Source organism: Gobio gobio (genome assembly GCF_949357685.1).
Source record: "Gobio gobio genome assembly, chromosome: 19".
Lineage (NCBI taxonomy): Eukaryota > Metazoa > Chordata > Actinopteri > Cypriniformes > Gobionidae > Gobio > Gobio gobio.
Genome location: NC_137112.1, coordinates 10,565,017 through 10,586,135, shown reverse-complemented (window position 1 = coordinate 10,586,135; position 21,119 = coordinate 10,565,017). Strand labels below are relative to the sequence as shown.

General features: G+C 37.0%; 1 protein-coding gene across 3 annotated transcripts in view; it reads right to left on the bottom strand.

The window, feature by feature from the left end:
- Positions 1-21,119, bottom strand: part of cpne5b (copine Vb) — a gene marked incomplete at its 3' end in the record, with an annotated part of 252,325 nt that overhangs the window by 161,180 nt on the left and 70,026 nt on the right. For 2 of the 3 annotated variants that reach the window (XM_079843746.1, XM_079843747.1), the window contains exons 4-6: positions 8,758-8,861; positions 5,093-5,132; positions 3,573-3,649 (exon numbers count right to left, since the gene is read on the bottom strand). In XM_079843746.1, coding sequence (XP_079699872.1) covers positions 3,573-3,649; positions 5,093-5,132; positions 8,758-8,861 — 221 coding nt within the window. Of the gene's footprint in view, positions 1-3,572; positions 3,650-5,083; positions 5,133-8,757; positions 8,862-21,119 lie in introns of all 3 variants that reach the window. The other variant, XM_079843748.1, reaches the window with a different exon arrangement.

Genomic DNA, 21,119 nt, shown 5'->3' with positions numbered 1-21,119 from the left:
ACTAAACAACGCTTTTGCGAAACATCCATTAAGTATATTTAATTGTGCTAAAATCACACTATTGCAAGTATACTTTAGGTTCACTTTAAATATCTCACATTTAAAGACTGATATTATACAGTGATCCCTTACTAATAGTGATATTACAGGGTTTTTTAAACATCTGCTAGGACACATTTCTGAATACTCATCACTTTTTCAAAACTCTTCACTCAGGGATCACATCAGCCTATGTGGCTAAACTGTGGATCATTTATTTGCTTTGGCACAAAATGCGTTCAATGACGACATCTTTCAATTTACATTCATTCTTTTCTCAATTAGATACAAACGCCAGCAAAACTTTATGAACTATAATGGCTAATTTGAAGGTTCACACTTTCTTTTTTAAACTGTTCAACTTATGTTCAAAATTTTAACACAAAAATGAATAACACAGAAATTTGAAACCCCTCTTTAAATGCTTGCTATGGATGCGAAAAATGCAGAAAACTGAACCTGATCAGATTTTTTTTTATGATGAAGGAAGGAAAGTTTCAGAGGCTGTGTGTAAACGTGCTTGATCTTTTTTTTAACGTGTGAAAATTTCGGTGTGCGAGGATATTTAGTCATTACCATCTATATAAAAGGGGAAAACTTAGGAACAATTTTATACTGTAATGTAAACATGGACCATGTAACATAAACAATAATGAATAAGCAGTAGAGAGTCAAACTTGAGTCAAACTGTTTTGTAAGGAAATTTTTATTTTTTATTTAAATTTAATATACACTGTATAATGATTTTGGAGGTCAAAACTCAGTTGTGTGTTGATTGTTGAGTTGAAAATCTTCGACTAAAGTGTCAATGTTAAAAGACATTCAGTTCACATAATTTAATTGAGACGGATGAAGATTTTCATGCAAGTCACCAAAAAATTTAGTTCTGACCTTCAAAATCTCTACAGTGTGTTTGTGATGGCAAGAAATGGCAAAGCAATCAAACAGGTGTCGTGTTTTACCATCCAACAGGGGACTTAAGTCAATTTAAGGAAATCATGTTCACTGTATAAAGTGTGACCTGCAATTGTTTCCTTAAAGAGTGATTTCTGCTTGATTTAAAACATAAAACACCAATACTTACCATAAAAATACACTATAATAAGATTTTGGAGGTCAAAACTCAGTTGTGTGTTGATTGCTGACTTGAAAATCATCAGTTGGTTAAATAACTAAAGTGTCAATGTTAAAAGTCATTCAGTTCACATAATTTAATTGAGACGGATAAACATTTTAATGCAAGTCACCATAAAATTGAGTTATCTCAATATATACAGTGAATATCTACAGTGTGTTTGAGATGAAGAAATGACAAATTAAACACACTGGTGTCGTGATTTACTATCTAACAGGGGACCGAGTCATTGTGTTTAACATAATCATTATTCAAAGATGATCTGCAATTAATACATTAGAGAAATATTTCTGCTTGATTTAACTCTTAAAACTCAGTTATTGCTATAAAAACTCTAAATCTCTACAGTGTGTTTATGATGGCAAGAAATGACAAATTAAACACACTGGTGTCGTGATTTACTATCTAACAGGGGACCGAGTCATTGTGTTTAACATAATCATTATTCAAAGAGGATCTGCAATTAATACATTAGAGAAATATTTCTGCTTGATTTAACTCTTAAAACTCAGTTATTGCTATAAAAACTCTAAGTCTCTACAGTGTGTTTGAGATGAAGAAATGACAACGCAAACACACTGGTGTCGTGATTTACTATCTAACAGGGGACAGAGTCATTGTGTTTAACATAATCATTATTCAAAGATGATCTGCAATTAATACATTAGATAACTATTTGTGCTTGATTTAACTCTTAAAACTCAGTTATTGCTATAAAAACTCTAAATCTCCACAGTGTGTTTATGGCAAGAAATGACAACGCAAACACACTGGTGTCGTGATTTACTATCTAACAGTGGACCGAGTCATTGTGTTTAACATAATCATTATTCAAAGATGATCTGCAATTAATACATTAGAGAAATATTTCTGCTTGATTTAACTCTTAAAACTCAGTTATTGCTATAAAAACTCTAAATATCTACAGTGTGTTTATGGCAAGAAATGAAAAATTAAACACACTGGTGTCGTGATTTACTATCTAACAGGGGACTGAGTCATTGTGTTTAACATAATCATTATTTAATATATAAAGTGATGACCTGTGATTATTACCTTAAAGAACAATTTCTGCTTGTCCAGTCCTATATATATATATATATTTTTTATTGGTGCAAGAAATCAAATCTCACTCTAAAAATCTCAAAAACAAAGGACATTATTTGGGATTTTAGAGAGCAGAAACTATGTTTTATTCAAAAATAAGTCACACATTGAAATACCTTTACTGTAAAAAAAATGTGGGTCTCCAATTGAAAATTTTCTGTAAATTGATGCACTTTAATTCAATTAAAATTCAAGAAATTCAATTTGGCCAACTAAAAAATTTAGATGTGATCGGTCACTAGAAAATTTTCAATTGGAGACCTGATTTTTTTTTACAGTGTTGGTGTTCTTGAAAATAAGCTTAAATGAGAGATGTGGACGGATCATATACTGTAAGTATGAAGACACAACAGAGAATGAATTTCTTAAAGATAACTCTTAATTTTAAGAATTTTTTTATTTCTTAAATTCTTTTTTGTAGTGTCCACAACATGGCTTTTTCTCCGTTGTGTGCTCATTGTGTTCCCTGATGCCTGTGTGAACATTATATAATTATAATTATATATTAAATAATGAAGACAGACTTGACTGCCAGCTCTCTTCCCTTTCACACACACAGCTCCATTGCAGGCTATGGAGGTCCCCTGTTGGATAGGTAGACATCGGTCAGGTCCCCTCTTGGCATGTTTAAAAATAAAAAAATAAATGCTTATTTGAAGTTATATTATGAAAAAAGACCTTAAAACAAAATTTTGTATCTAAGTTTTGTTTCTTCAAAATGACTAGAAACACAGGTCCCCTCTTGGTCAGTGTGGAGTGATGGTCCCCTGTTGGTAATATAGACGTGTGTGTGTGTGTGTGTGTGTGTGTGTGGGCATGTTTTTGTGAAATATCAGGACACAAATGTGTATAATGACATGGGTATGACATAGGTATTACAAAAAGAGGGTGAAATATGAGGACGTTACCCATGTCCTCACTTTTCAAAATGCTTATAAATCATACAGAACAAGTTTTTTTTCACAGAAAGTGAACTGCACAGTCTCCTGTGAGGGCTAGGTTTAGGGGCAGGGGCAGTGTAAGGGGATAGAAAATACGGTTTGTACGGTATAAAAACCATTACGCCTATGGAATGTCCTCACATTTCACAAAAACAAACATGTGTGTGTGTGTGTGTGTGTATGTTTGTATATTTGTTCTTGTTGAATACATTTTCAAAAGCACTAAAAAAACACCATGGCCGCTAAATGCACCCTGCACTGGCAGGTGTGGCCTAATTTTGGACCCTGGAAACTAGCCAGCACAGTTGTATGAAACACAGCAGATGCCACCTGCGATGAAATCTACTCACCCAAGAGGTTTCTCTAGTCGGCTGGCCGGTGACCCCACAATTTCACCCAGTGTGCAGAACATCTGGCCAAGAAAGTCCTAGATGGAGCAGGTAGGATCAAGTAGAAGAGGTAGTAAGAGTTTATCAAATTCAACAAATCCCAACGCTCTGCCCTCTTGTTATAGTAGTGAATTGAAAGGCAAAGACGTACGTATAGTTCAAGGGGCTTCTGGGAAGGAGCACGGCCATGTTTACAACAGAGCACAGCATGTAACAGAAAGCACAAGACACAAATACAATACCAGCCACACGGACAACAACACGCACACTTTCAGGGGTGATCAAACCAGGGTAGAGAGAGAGATAGTGATGATTAGTGGCATCTACATGATCAATCTGCATGCATTAAATGAGGTGTGATGAAAATACCAGGAATGGGGCGAATGTAAATAAAAAATATCCAAATATATTGGTTACGTGCAAATCCTTCTGACTTTTTGCTTCTCTGTGTAAACATCCCAATGATTCATGATTAATTAACAATAATTTGTTTTATTATACAAAAAAATGTAACTATGGATTCAAAAAACTTTAACAAAAATAAATGTATATATATAATTCTACATGAGGTCAATTGTAAGACATCTATACCTCAGCTGTGGATTGAAAGTAACAATGTGTCATTAGCCCCTTTCACACATACAGTTTTTACTGGTAAATTACCTGTAAGAGATCATCTCTTGTGTGAACAGGACATTTTCAAAAATACCAGTAAATTGGTTCTGGCAATTTACCAGTAAGGGAAGATGTAACATTACCAGTAAATTACCGGTAATGTGCTCTGTGTGAACGCAGAATGAAGATCACTGGTATGATCACGTATGCCGACGTGAGAGGTCTTATTTGGGCCAATCATAAAGTTCTTATGGAGATGACGTGATTACTCAGTGCTGTTTACAGTAAGCTTTTAAATAGTTTTTCTGTGTAAATATACACACGATGATCATCTTTGACCGTTGCGCCACTTCTCGCAGCTTTTTCACCATGTTGCTCTCAAGAACCTGCCTTCTTTTCCATTCATCAGCACTAAGGCTCTACAGTTTGAGAGAGCAACAAGGCTTTCTGTTTGATCACCCCTTATGCCTTTCACTCAGATTTTAAAATATGTTGTCAAATTGAACAGATAGAGAAACTGAAGCGCTTCTCCTCATGCGGGCGAATGAAGACAAAGGCGCAATGTTTAAAGAGAATTTCCGATGACTGACATCACAGAATTTACTGGTATTTTGCTTCTGATGTGTGAATGGTCTTTTACTGGAAAAAAGCCAGAAAGCCGTCACTTGTGTGAACAGCATATTTGTGTATTTACCGGTAAAGTCATTCTGGCAATTTTATGGTAATTTAACAGGATAGCTGTGTGAAAAGGGCTATTTTTGACTTTCCTGAGTATTGCAAGATATATTTGGATACTTTTTAAAAGAAATGTTATATTAAATGTTTTCATTCAGGCTACATGTCGGTCACATTAAAACACTACTTACGTGTTTGGAAAGATCAGGACTTTTAGAGTCGACATCATATCTGAATTGAGTAGGAAATAACACACAAAAAAGAAAAACCATTGTTAACCAAAGTCTTCAAAACTTAATGGTCAAACATGACTGTTGACAGACATTTCATTAACGCATGTCAAGTTTCATAAACTGCATAAAGTAAAAACTAACACTTACTTTTTTTAGTATTAAAGCAATGCTGTTGATCAATGTTTATGTATGAATTAAATCTGTTCATCATATAAAGTCTCTTCAGAAAATTTGGCTTGAAGCTCTCAATTCATATGGATTCGTTTTACAATCTTTTTATGAATATTTTAAGAAGATTTCATTAAAATATCTTCATTTGTGTGCCAAAGATGAATGAAAGTTTTTTTGGGTTTGGAATGACATGAGTAATTAATGAGAGAATTAACATTTTTGGGTGAAATATCCCTTTAAGAATTTGAAATCCTTAGAATCCAAAAGAATGTTCCTAAAAATCATTGTCTTAAAGTTAGCATAACCTCCAACTTGCATAGTGCATTAAAAAAACACTACATTGAGTGCTAAACTCCATCAAGCCCTTATTATGATTATGATGGTAATCTGCAGGCAGTGCAAAAAGATGAACATTCCTGCAAATTTCTTAGAATTTATGTTAAGTGTTAAGAAATGTCTTAACTTCTTTCTGAAGAAGATTACTTTGAGAATCTTGGAATTATACTTCAGCTTTAAACAAGTCTTTAGAGGAATTTATTTTAAAAAAGTTTCTTCTTTTGAATGCACTACAAATACACTGCTCAAAAAAAGTAAGGGAACACTTAAATCACACATTGGATCTCAATGAATGAAATATTCCATTTGAAAATCTTTATTTATGATGGATATGCTGGACTCTTTCATGTCTGTCACATGTGCTCAGTGTGAACCTGCTCTCCTCCATGAAGAGAACGGGGGGCCAGTGGAGGACTTGCCAATTCTGGTGTTCTCTGGCAAATGCCAATCGAGCTGCACAGTGCTGAGCTGTGAGCACAGGTCCCACTAGAGGACGTCAGGCCCTCATGCCACCCTCAGTTTGGTCAGAAACATACACACCAGTAGCCTGCTGGAGGTCATTTTGTAGGACTCCTGCAGTGCTCCTCCTGTTCCTCCTCGCACAAAGGAGCAGATACCAGTCCTGATGCTGGTTTATTGCTCTTCTATGTCCCTGTCCAGCTCTCCTTGTGTAAAGGCCTATCTCCCGGTATCTCCTCCATGCTCCTGAAACTGTGCTGGGAGACACACCAAACCTCCTTGTGACAGCACGTATAGATGTGCCATTCTGGAGGAGCTGGACTGCCTGTGCAACCAGGTACGGCCTAATGCTACAGACAGTGACAAGGACTAAAGAAAACTAAAGACAAATCAGTCAGGAAGAATTAGGAGAGAACAATTGTCTATGGCCACCACCTGCAAAATCATTCCTTTTTTGGGGGGTTGTCTTGCTGTCTTGCCTCTCCAGTGCACTAGTTTTCACTTTCATTTGCACCAAAGCAGGTGAAACTGATTCACAATCACTTATCCTTCCTTATTGGACAGATTGATATCCCTGAAGTTTAACTGACTTGGTGTTATACTCTGATGATTAAGTGTTCCCTTAATTTTTTTGAGCAGTGTACATAGCTTGTCTTTCTCACTGTAAAAATGATTTTTCAAAGTTATTCATTAGTACGTTTTACAATGTATTTCTATGTCAAAAACTGAACATTTAATTTAACGTTTCTTGCCGTTTCTTTGTAATTATTTGTGACATTTAATAACAGTTTCTGAGGGAAAATTGTCAAAGTAAAACCGACACAATTTTTTAGATCTGTGCACCTCAAGGATGATAGCTATAACGATAACGACACCGAAGAACAGTATCGCTGGAATTGCTAACGGTACGGTTACACAAAAACGATGTACTCGCCAACATTGTCAAAACCATCCCTGTTCACACAGATTCGCAAAAACGATTAAAAACGCTGAATTCTGCTGATAGGCCAGTAGTTGGCGATGTCACTTTGTAAAGAAACACTGGGTCCGTCTCAGTCAGCTCCCTAGTTCAGTAGTCAGGGCACTGATCAGGGAGTCAGCCCATTGACTTATGTCCTGATCAGTGCCCTGACTACTGAACTAGGGAGCTGATTGAGACGCATCCACTATGTGCCTATAGACTGAACACGTAATGCGCATACGCATGACGTTACCGTTTTCACAAATACACTTTTGTGTGATTTATGCAGAGGCGATAACGGTACCGTTTTCACAACCTTGCACTTTGAAACCTGTTTTCAAAAGTTTGCATTTTCAGGCCCCAAAAAGCTGATGTTGTGTAATTGAATGACCAAAAGTCGCGTAAACTTCCCCTCAGAACAATTTTTTCCATCTTATTAACGATACAATGATTGACAGCCAATCAAAATCCACCTGACTTTAAAGAGCTCAAGGATTTAAAGTGGCAGATGACAAAACTGCAGCACGAGCTTATCGGTACCATTGGACGCCAATATAGCCGTTATAGTTATCGTTCTTGGTGTGAATGAGTCTTAAAGGGATAGTTCACCCAACAATGAAAATTATCCCATAATTTACTCACCCTCAAGCCATCCTAAGTGTTCCCGGTTCCGGCTGACCTAGTTAATGCAGCCTAACAATCCTTTAACTGATTTGAATAATATAAATTGATAATGTTCTATGTGTATGCCATAGTAAAGAGATGTGTTTTAGTCTAGATTTAAACTGACAGTGTGTGTCTGCTTCCCGAACAATGCTAGGAAGTCTGTTCCAGAGTTTAGGTGCTAAATAGGAAAAGGATCGACCACCTGCAGACGTGATCCGCAATATTATCAACCGCAATAGACATGATGGAGTATAATGTGTTAAGAGCTCGCTCAAGTACTGGGGAGCTAAACCATTTAGTGCTTTGTAAGTAATAAGCAAGATTTTAAAATGTATGCAATGTTTAACAGGGAGCCAGTGCAGTGTTGACAGAACCGGGCTAATATCATACTTCTTGGTTCTAGTAAGAACTCGAGCTGCTGCGTTTTGGACCAGCTGCAGTTTATTTATTAAGCGAGCAGGGCAACCACCCAGTAGAGCATTACAGTAATCTGGCCTTGAGGTCATGAACGCATGAACTAACTTTTCAGCATTTTGCATTGAAAGCATGTGCCGTAATTTAGAAATATTTTTAAGATGGTAGAATGCAGTTTTACAGCCAGGACATGTTTTAATATAACTCTGATTGTATTTGTCTGAAAGAAGAATGTCAAATACACTTAGGATGGCTTGAAGGTGAGTAAATCATGGGCTAATTTTCATTTTTGGGTGAACTGTCCCTTTAAGAGACCATTCAATTCAAGTGAGCAACCAATGAACCGCTTCCAAAACATTTGCAAATGAAATAGACCACAAAACAATCGTGCATACTTATTTTCTAACATGGTTAATATTAAATTAGAAAGAATGGGTGGTAATCAGACGGTTAGATTAATTTTCGGATCTGACACTGCATTGCAACATTCCCGTTGGTCACATCAAAGATCAGTGACAGAGGAAATGGGAAGAGGGAGGCGGTGAGAGGCTTTTCTGAAGGAACATTGGTGTGGATGCGAGATTCCTCAGGACAGGGGTCTAAAGAAAAAACTCACAAATCAAAGCGCAGGCTCTGCTTCTCCTCAAAGAAGTAGTCCAGGATGTACTTCCTGACAAAGTCCGGATTTAGCGTGTTGTCAATCACCTCCGTTCTTCCAAACTAGAAAGTGGATTAGGGACAGCGGAGGAAGAGATAGGGTCAGAGAGAGAGGAAAGAGAATGAGAAAATTAAATTGGATGATACAAGGTACCGAATGAGACATGGTGGACCAAAAAACTGAGAATTGGAAAAGTTTGGTACAAAACACTGCAGATATGAGAATTAAGCTGAAATGGCAACTCCTCTCTAATAAAATTGGTGTAATACCCCTGATTTCGCTCTCTTTCTCCCTTGTTACTGTCTTTTTCCTTTACTCTCCAACTATCCTCCAGAGACTCATCTGAAGCCGGAGGGTTGGTTTGCTGAGGTGTGCGATCTTGTGTGAGAACTGGAAAGGTTTAGTGAAACTTTAAGTCCTCGGTGGCAGCACTAATTATAGCGGTGTGGCTATTCGACAACTCTGAAGACCGGTGACAATTATGTCTGCATAATTAGAGGAGGGTTCAGCCAAACAGCGAGCTATATCCCCCTGAAACCCAACCTAGGGCACCTCACTCTGTCATTAACCCCTTTTCCCTTTAAAAAAAAAAAAGACTAAATAATTGGACAGGTCCCCTCCCCTCTTTCAAAGGCTTAATGCGCTACATGGAATTGAGTCCACCTTTTGACACTGAACTGATCAAAGCGAATGTTTGTTTAGTGGCCTGCATTTCACCTAGAGTCTTAGTGACTTTTTATGCAATATATGTCGACCATAAATTATTCAGTGTCTGGAAAGGTTTACATAAATGAATGAATAGCCTGCAAACAGTCTGTTTCCATGAGCTGACACAAACAGTTGTGTTGTGTTGTGTTTGCATTACTCTGCGGATCATAAAGTGTTTTATTCAGATGGGACTTAAAGCAGTGGTGTTGAAAAACATACAGAATCACAGAATATTGAATCTTAAAGAATTACAAAATGAATTTGAATATTGTATTGGACAATGAGAGGCCTTTGAGTCAAAAAGATGGAGAAAGTTTAAGTGATATTAGAGCAAATATAAATTGTCATGTAACTCTTTGGGCCCTATCATACACCCGGCGCGAAGCAAAGGTTTTTTGCTAGTTTCAGCGTGACGCAGTTATCATTTTCACGTCCTGCGCCACGTTGTTTAAATAGCAAATTGATTTAAACAAAAGCAGATGAGCGCCATCTGTTCACCCATGGGCATGTTGGTCTGAAAACCAGGTGTGTTCAGGCGCATTGTTGGCGTGTTGCCATTTTGAGGAACTGAAAACGACTGCACCATTGACCAACAAAAACCTGGTCTAAAGTCAATAGCGCAGTATTTTTTTGTGTTTTTTAAAGGGCGCGTTAGTAATATGTGCCTATAGACGGGGGCACAACACACGTACACTCTGCTTGTTACACACACAGGGATGCGCAGCAGCACACAAATATGTTTAAATATTAAAAATAAAAGGATTCCTCTCTGGAGAAGCGTTCAGTCTTTCTGCTCGCAAATTCCGCCATGTAAATAGTGAATCCGCCATGGTGCAAACGCAACTGGCTTTTAATGGGAATGGGAGATGAGACTGATTGGTTTAAACTAGTGCTGTCAGTTAAACGCGTTATTAACGACGTTAACGCAAACCTATTTTAACGGCGTCAATTTTTTTATCGCGAGATTAACGTTCTTTTTGGTCTAACAAACTTTGTAGTTTTTTCACATGCTGTTGCAACAACTAGTAACGTTAGAAAAACTACAACACCACTCCGGATGTAGCTAGACCGGAAACAAAACATCAGGCACGCTGCGGCTGCCCGCACTCGTTTGGGCCATTAAAAGATTAGACGTGGATGGCAAGCGTGAGACGCCGAAATGAGAAACGTATTAAGCCATGGTTTAACTCAGGGGTCTTCAACTAAAAGTGCTTGTCTTGAGCGCTGCTTTCTGCTCTGACACCAGACGCGAATGAAGCGCTTTGCGCGAGTGATTTAAGTCAATGCAAAGACGCAAATAGACATTCTGCGGCGCGGATTAAGCGGCGTACATGTCGCGTCATTCGCGTCCGGTGTGAACGCACCATCAGTCTCTTCTTCACTGCATGCTTGACCGCGCGTCTGGGTCTGAACGTAGTAACTGAGCATTGCAACGTTAACTGTTTCATTACGTCAAAAGGCTTCGCGGTCCGGATTCGGACCGGAGTCCGCTAGTTGGCGACCCCTGGTTTAACTGCACTATAGGCGGAGTCCTAGTTTACCTTGCATGTGCACTTTGTAATTTTATTTTGTATCACCCTGTTTTGATCCCTTAGAAAGGGCTGTTGAAGGGGCTGTTTGTGCAACAAAGTATTTGTTTCACCCTTTTATTGATGGGCAGTGTTACATTGTGTGAGCGATTATTTGCTCCAAGTGAGAATGTTGGTGTGAAATCGAACACTAAAGTATGCCAATGTTGTTTTCAATAAAACAAACATTTGAACAAAGCAAGCCGATCCACTTTTCTATGTTGATAAGAGCATTAAAATAAGAAAAAATAATGGGACAAAAAGAAATCAAGGGACATTTAGAATAAATAAAAATGTGCGATTAATTGTGATTAATTGTGAGTTAACTATGACATTAATGCGATTAATCGCGATTAAATATTTTAATCGTTTGACAGCACTAGTTTAAACACACATGACTCATTAAGAGACTAGCAAAAGTGGATTCGGACACGCCCTAAGTGCACCTGCGTCATGCACTTCAGACCATGCGCTCAGATTTGTAAAATAGGTCATTTAAAGGGTCAATGACAACAACAAAAAAATGTCTTTAAAAGAAAATCTAGTTAAAAACACAACATTTCATACATTTCTAGTAATTTTTTCATATTTTTTTAAAGAAAAAAAACTGTTCCTTGCAAATAAAAAAATAGGCAGTGAGGCTAAAAGTTAAGTAATAAAAGATTATGCCAAAATAGGTACACCGATTGTTTTTTTTTAAAGACACTTTTAAGTGAGGATAATTACATTGGATAGACACTGGACTTATTAATTGAAGCACCTCAGAAATCATTTTATTTTCAAACATTGAAAGCATGATCAATATATAGAGGCTTAGTCTGTATTAATCACATTTATTTATTTTTTAATAATATATCTGGACATACAATGCCATTAAAATAATAGGTTTTGTACAGAAAAAAAAATGTTCAATCCAATTGCAAGACCTTGTAAAAGTCATGAGTTCAAATTACTTATGCAACAATTAAGCAACAACTTTAATTGCAGTATCCACAAAGGGCTTTCAACCATCTAATGAATGAAATCTAATTAGAAAACAAGTAGTGTGCTGCTGTGCCTGTAGAAATGAACCCTTCAGATTGCTCAGTTCATTTCAAATCAGCAAGCTAAAAGCTATATAAAGAGAGCCTTAATTATTAGTAATTATTGACAAATGTGTGCAATTGGCATAATCACTACTCATCTGAAACAGATAGATGGCAGTTCTCTCTGTAGACTGGATATTAATGTTCTACTGTACGTTTAATTTTACATTTATTATGCACAAAAATAACTAAAAGGTCTATGTAGCTTTGCAATTACTTTGTCAGGAATGACAGCAACAAAGCCTTGTAATTAAAATGTTTGGTGATAGAATATACTAAGCTGTTTCTGCCTTTACTGTTCTCATGATTTCCAAACATTGTGAACTTTATTTTAGCTTGTTAAAACCGAAACAAAGCAATTAAAAACTTGATAAAAGCTCTACATTAAGTTCTGCCCCTTTGGTTACTGTATCTCAATAATTCATTTAATTATTAACGCTCAAGTCCTCCTTGTGTCACTAATATAAGTGACCCTCAAACAATATTCCATATTTTTAGATAAAAAAAAGTAAAAGAAGTATGGTCAAATTCACTTTATACTAGGTGTCTTTAAAGGGATAGTTCACCCAAAAGGGAAAAATCACCCCATGATTTACTCACCCTCAAGTCATCCTAGGTGTATATGACATTCTTCTTTCAGATGAATAAAATCGGAGTTATATTAAAAAATGTCCTGGCTCTTCCAAGCTTTATAATGGCAATAAATGGCAGCCCAAAATTTGAAGCTCAAAAAAGTGCATCATAAAAGTAGCACGGCTCCGGTGGGTTAATAAAGGCCTTCTGAAGTGAAGAAAAATATCCATATTAAAAACTTTATAAAGTGAAATATCTAGCTTCCGGCGGACCGTCTTCCATATTCAATTTACGAAGAAAGTGTAACGTAGCCTGGCTCCGCTCTCCTATGTACTTCCGCTCCATTTTCATTTTCCTTCAGTACTCCGCTTGAGATTGCGGTATAAACTCAAAAAAATAACTTGTTGAACTTACTTAAAAAAGCAGCATCAAGTGGTTCCACGCAACTATATTAATTTTGTAATTTATTGAGTATTGACTCATTTTTACAAATAACAATTTAGTTATATGACAAAGTAAAGTTGACAAAATTTCTTTGAGTAAATACAAACCATTTGAATTTGTCACTGTGCATGTGCAGTTTACTTAATAATGTTATGTTAAATTGATAAATGTTTTTTTATGTAAGGAGAACACATTTATCAATTTAATTTACCTTATTAAATTGACTATTTGCTCTACAAGTATAAGTGGAAATAACAATAAGCATATTTTCAGTAACAAAATGCAAAAATAACTAATTGGACAAACTCAATTTAATTGAGGGCAGGAATTCCATCCAATAAATGTGTGTGTATATGAGGGTCCACAGGCTAAACACAGCACCACTCTTCTGCATAATGGTAACCACAAAATGACAGAAACGCCTCTAAATATCCAACATAACTGAACATTAAAAACTAACATAAACTAATAACATCTTTCCCTTTACTGAAAAACAAAAATAAAACTTGAATCCCTGAATTTACTCTCCTAATGCAGTCCCTTGCAAAGCATGCTGGGAACTACAGATCCACTGCCCAGTTTGTTCGTTTCACTCAGCTGTGATAAGTTGACCGAACAAACACTTATTAAGTAAAGCTGACAATACTCATTTTTAGTAGAAACAACTCAGTAAATTTAAGTTCATGTAGTTACATGAGTTTTTAATAGTGCTGTCAAACGATTAATCGTGATTAATCGCATCCAAAAGAAAAGTTTGTGTTTAGATAATACATGTGTGTGTACTGTGTATAATTATTATATATACATAAAAACACACACACATATGTATATATTTAATTTAAAAATATATATATTTATATATACAATATTGATATGTATGTATTAAATAAATGATATGAATATCTATACAGTATATACATGCAAATATTTCTTAAATATATACATGTATATGTGTTTATTCAAATATACATAATCATCATGCAGCACACACACATGCATTATGTCAACACAAACTTTTATTTTGGATGTGATTAATCGCGATTAATCATTTGACAGCCCTAGTTTTTAAGTAATGTGAACAAGGATGATTTGAGTGCAACTAACAACAGTGAAAGTTCATTGTTTTGAGTATATTCTCTGGTTTTCTCCGGTCAAATTTTAACCGGTCCGATCAGCGAACAGAGGGAGTGGCTGAGAACGATGACGTTGATGTCGTGCGCTAGTTTGAGATGACATACGTCACGACCAAAAGTTAGCGATTGGTTATGGCAGATCCAGAGTGGCTCTGGGCAGATCCAATAGTTTTAAACTTCAACAGAGTTCCCGCCTTCAAAGAAGTTAACGCTTGTCAATGTACAATGTATAAATGAAATTAAATTAAATGTACGAGAGTCTGGTAGGACCAGGCTAAGTGTAACGCCTCTCGCAGTTCAAAATGCTTAAGTCTGACGTCAAGTTAGATATTTTACTTTACAAAGTTTCAAATATAGATATAATTCTTACACAAACCCATCTATTCACATCAGAAGGCCTTCATTAACCCCCAGAGCCGTGTGGACTACTTTTGTAATGGACGGATGCACTTTTTTGGACTTCAAATTTTGGGCTCCCATTCCCTGCCATTATAAAGCTTGGATTAGCCAGGACATTTATTAATTTAACTCTGATTGTGTTCGTCTGAAAGAAGAATGTCATATACACCTAGGATGGCTTGAGGGTGAGTGAATCATGGGGTAATATTCATATATTTGGGTGAGCTATCCCTTTAACAACTATGTTCTTACATAATACAAAAAAAATGTTAGGTTATTATAAAGTTGTTAAAGGTCATAGTTAAATATTCAAACACACAGATCAGTAGATTTATATTCCGAAATAGACAAAGCATATCTGATAAAATCAACAGTTGTAAATGCAGGACTGGTCTGCAATTTGTAAATTGAAGTTAAAAGTTAAACATTTAGTATAAACACAATGCACCATGCTGTTATGCATTATTTCTGGTGCATATGCAGCTCTTTAATAATCAAGCAAACCTCAAAATCTTAGAAATATTTTGGTTCACATCCATCACTACAGAAAGGTTGTGTGAGTCCCCTGGCCCACGGCTTTATCAGACAAACAAACAACACAAGCCAAGATTCTCCCATGTGACAACACACACACACACTCACACACACACACCTGCCAATGAAAGGCAGTGACCCGCATTGGTCAGTGCCGTCATATCTACAGACTACACACACAAGCCAGAGTGAGCTTAAGACAGTGTGTCAGCACCAAGGGCTCTTTTGGTGGTCACAGTGATCACATTTAGAACAGTTTAAGTTATTTTACATGGTTATTATGAGAAATTTATAGTAGGCTGGTAAATTACACTTGTGCAGCGGTTAATAAAATGGTCAGTTTTCTTATTTAATGCACACTAAAGGGGCTTTCACACTGGAGGAACATTTTCATAGTTCCAAGAACTATTGGCGGAAGTACCCACTTTTTGCCATGTTCACACCGCAGGAACTGGGAATGATTTTAGTTACAGGGACTAAATTATTACCTACTTCAAAGTAGGGTCTAACCAGTGGTGGAGGAAGTACTGAATCTCGGTACTTAAGTAAAAGTATAAATACCCAGAGATATATTTACTTTAGTAAAAGTAGAAGTACCACTAAGACAACCCTACTTAAGTAAAAAGTAAAAAGTACCTGATTTTAAATGTACTTTAAGTATTAAAAGTAAAAGTACTTGCATAACAATTTATTCTCTTAATGTCTATTCTAATAATTAAAAAAAGGCATTTTTTGGGGGGGTTAATGTAATTGTGCTTACCATCTGTGGCCCAGTTTACATTCTGACTAACAATTCTGGTTATCGGGGGATCTGCAGAGTTAAATATCATTATTCTGAAGCAATATTCTCACTATAGTGTTCAGTGAACAGCTTTGATGTATTTAAATCTGCATATTTATGATATTTTTACCTTTTATAAAGGGCATTTTCCCCCTAATCTTATTAAATATAGGATATGCTTCAGCTTTTCTTTTATATTCTTAAATTGTATCAATACATTAAATTAGAATAAGACAATATAGGGCTGTTACCAATCAAATTAAATAATTTACAATGAAAAATTACAACTTAATTAAATGATGTTATGAGATTGTTTTAAATATTTTTTTGAATACACATAAGAAATGTTGGAAAGAACGTTTTAACATGAAACTAAACTGCCAGTAGGTGGCCGCAGGTCTTAATGAGTGAGTCATTGAGTCGATTCGTTCAAACGGCTGATTCGTTCAGGAAAGAGGCAGTCGTTTATGAACAGGTCATTGATTCTTTGATTCAACCGATTCATTCAGAACACTGAATCATTCGGTAACACACTGTTGCTGCTTTGTTAGGAACTATTTTCGCTGCTGAAATAGAACGGAAACAGTCAATATATTGCATCTAAAATGTAAGTAACTTTTTGTTAATTAATTGTTTATGGAACTGTCAGTGTCATATGAAATCAGTGGCACATTTTCAGTCATGATGGCATTCAGGAAAACAGCACTCATGGTCGTTTGATGTTTTTAACTGCATTATATGTTTTAAATATAAAAACTCCACATTTTGAATCGTTACTGCAGTATGTGACTGAGTTTCTCTGTGTGAGCGGCGCTGATTTGTTTCCATTTCTCCTCATGAGGCTGCGCGAGCCTAAACAGCGCAACCACCGTCGGGTTCATTACAAGAAGACAAGCGTTAATGTCTAGCCCTGAAACTGATCAGAAAATGTAACGAAAATGGCGCGAGTGATTTCAATGTTAAGTCAATGAAAAGGCGCGTCTGGAGGTCCTGCGGCGCGATGCCGCCTCATTTGCGAGTCCAGTTCGCACGAATGGCGCAATTTTAACGCAAATTGAGCGTCTTGCACGATACGCGAGAGTGGTGCTTTTTGTGCAATCACGCATTTGAAGTGAATTCGCGTCTGATGCCTGAGTTGAAAAATTTGAACTTTGGCATCAATTCGCGCCACGTTAACCAATCAAGAGCCTGCTTGCTGCCCACATGTGGTAAAGTGACGTGATGAAACCTGCATAATTTAAAAATACAACTATTGTGTCACAAAATGTCGTTTTAAGACTTTTTCAGGTGAGAATGTAGTTGTTTAAAGCTCAAATCAGTGGTTTATTTATAAATAGAGCGCCTATTAAAAAAAAAAAAATTGTGCGTTTTTGTAGTTGTGAGATCCAGTCGATCAGCGGGCGCTTTTTTTTTTTGGATATTTAAATATGCAGTGAAGATAATGTAGGAGTTGCCTGGACCACATTTGTGTGGCTATTAATGTTTAATATATATTTGTAATGAAAATTAAAAGAGGAGGCGGTGAAAAAGTGGTGTTTTATGACATACTGTATTTCTCCTGGAGCGCCTTGAATGCGCGTCTATTTGGCTTCAAACACTCGATTTATAAGCGCGTCCACAGCGAATTGGACGCGCTTATAAATCAAGCGTTTGAAGCTAAATGTTCAAGCGTCCAACTAGACGCGGTAGACGCAATTTTGACGCTCTATTCGCGTTTGGTGTAAACGCAGCATTACACTGTTGATGCAATGTAAACAGTGAAGCAATTCCAGAATGGCGGCTTACCATTGGCCGACGCTGTTCATGGGAGCACCACGACGCATGCGCACGAGTCGTTCTGCCGTAGAACTAGGAAACACTGCACTGTTTACACTGCGTCAACAGCGTAAGAGTCTGACACAGACTAGAAGAGATTGATGAATAAAGTATTCTCGTCGCTTCATACAATTAAGGTTGAACCACTGGAGTCATTTTTTACAATGTTTTTACTACCTTTCTGGGCCTTGAAAGTGTTAACTAAATAGCTGTCTATGGAGGGGTCAGAGAGCTCTCAGATTTCATAAAAAATATCTTCATTTGTGTTCCGAAGATGAACGAAGGTCTTACGGGTTTGGAACGACATGAGGGTGAGGAATTAATGACAGAATTTACATTGTTGGGTGAACTAACCCTTTAAATTCTTTATTTTAGGAAGTTAAATTTAAGTTCACAGAAACTCTTCCCTCCACTACGGCTGTCAGTCATCTTCAAACAGCATGTCGCGTTCATTGTGTGTGCTCGAATTTTTCTCTTTATAATGAAGTAATATTGTCACTAGCCGGGCTCGAACTCCGGTCTCTGATGTGGTGAGTGAGAGCTCTACCACTTAGCCACAGAGTCGGGAATGTTGGACCCAAACGAAACACTCCAGGCAACACTTCAGGCAAGGAAGGTTTATTAATAAAAAAAAAAGGAACTTTGCAAGTCACAAAAAAATCCAACTAAAGTTCTTCTCAGACTGAGGTTCAAATAAAAAAACTCCACGAGGCGAGAAAAACAAAAACAGAGAACACCAATAACTAAGAACACTTTACTTGAGACAGCTTGGAAGGACTCAGTGGGGACACAGCAGGACACGCTTAGCCAAGACTCAAAAACTGAGTGAGGAACAAGTGAAAAAAAACACAGCTAAATACTCTAGGGCAAACAAGGCACAGGTGGCGATATTTTTTTTCCCAGGATGGTAGGGGAAGGTACCGCCTTTTTCGTTTATGATTGGCTAGAAGGGCTCTCCTCCGATTGGTTATATATCTCACGTTCATGGCAGGCTGTCAGCTAGTCTGTTTTGATCGTCGTTAAACGAAGTCAATCCAACATAGCCTACTAAGAAAACCGCTATATGTGCGTGTCTTCAGATTAATATTTCAAGTTCACAATTTCATAGCCTGTTTAGATTAGTCTTAGCTGTTTCCTAACCTCTCAATACCTGCGCCAAAACCATTTATTACTGGAGCTGTTCTCCCTGTCCGTTGATTTATACCTAATCCTAACCTCAAGATGATCCGGTATGATGTTCTCCAAGTTCTCCTTTGCACAAATATGACACCAGCAACACTTAACTTTCATGGCTACACACACACACGGGCGTCAGAACCATTGTATGTGGGTGCGGTACAAGACCCACCCACTTTTTACGATCAATGATATTGGACCCACTCACTTTTATCGTCTCTAACATTCAGCACATGTCTGTTTACCTACCCCTAATCGATAAACACTTATTATTAAACACATATTAGACGCTTTATTTCCACTTTTCTAATATTTTCTTAATTTGTATTGAAAATAAATGCCTTTCCGATTTGATTTGTGATGGGAAAACGGAGAAGATTGATTTCGGCGAAAGCCGGACTCGAACCGCGGGTCGATTTGTGTCAAAACTAGATGCCGTGCGTCTTACCCCTACACTACTACCACTCTCAATGATATGGCGATTTACGTAATTTTGTCTTTCCGACCTATACGTTTACCAAGTAAAGCGGTATATTTGTACTTAATGTAATTGGCATCTACTCCAGTAAAATAATTCTGAGGACCCACCCAGTAATGTTTAACATACAGTTAATGTTGATGCACTAATATTGTGTAATCCTTACCTTGAAATGGCTAACAAATGTTATTTGTTTTGTAAAGAGATTGTTTCTATAGAAGATGGGATGAATCAGCACATTGGCATGACACAGTGGCCCTTAACCACCACATTTCTGTGTGGCTTTAAAGTTACTGTACAGTCGATTTACCCATAGTGTTTGCCTCAACTAGATACACCATGTGAACTTGGAATATAAATCTGACGGCACGCACAAATAACCAATCGGAGGAGAGCCCTTCTAGCCAATCATAGACGAAAAAGGCGGTACCTTCCCCTACCGTCCTGGGAAAAAAAATATCGCGCACAGGTGACCTGGATAACGTTAACAAGGACACACAAGGAAGAACTAAGGCAGAGGGGAACACAGGGGACCTCTAGAGGCCCGGAGACAAACAACAAGAGGCAGGATGCTGACAAATATGTAGTTAAATGATGTATAGATATTATAAACTGATCAAGAAAAAAAACAGTATAGTATCGGTTTGGCATAGGTGTAGGCAGATTTCCATGGTTGCGGTCTCGGTATTGGTATTAGACATGAAAAATTGGAATCAAGCCATGCCTAGTTCCTATAAAGAACATAAATCAGATGAAGACTTTAAGGGCATTTGTTTTACTTTTGTAATCTGTGTTAAGTCGCTATACTTGATGTCAATGTAAATCTGTCACATCTGGGTCTTTATCTAGATACATTTATTAAAAAATAAAATAAAGGGTTAGTATTTATATCAAAAGATCACAAAGAGCTATCAAATGTTGATTTACACTGGATTTTATGCTGTATTTTACACTGGAAAAACCCTACAATAGCTACCACAGCTAATATCATTGACACTCACACTACTGTACTCACAAAACAGTAAATTCTCTTCCAGAACTTGACAACCCGAGGTGACGGTTCTGTCAGAAAGCGAGCTCTTGCGCAGGGATTGCATGGACACTGGACAGGATGTCATGAAAGCACTGAAGCCTATATAATAAAAAGGCCCAAATCCCCTTCTCAGTACAGGAAACCAGTCAAGATCCTCACAGAAATGAGTTGAGGAGACCATGGCTGTCAGTTCTGTATAGTGTCTCTGTGTAACATAGTGTGAGATACAGTGACAGTGAACAGAATCCGCATTAATCCTCTCCTGTTGTTCAAATGTTTGTATTTTTCAATAGTACTAGGGCTGGGTATTGACACGAATTTCACGATTCAATTCAGATTCTTTATTTTGGATATATATCAGGTACAGTACATGGCAAATTTTCTCAAGGAAAATAAAAATCTCTCACCTAATGCTGTAAACTATACATGGGAGTCAGTTGGTACTATATTACTATGATATTGAAGGTTTAAATGAACTGATTTGTATATAAACACTTAAATTACACTCCAGGAGGTTATAATACAAACTTTACAATTACATAATCATATTTCTACTCCAGTTCGTTTTTTTAAATATAAACATTTAAATGGTG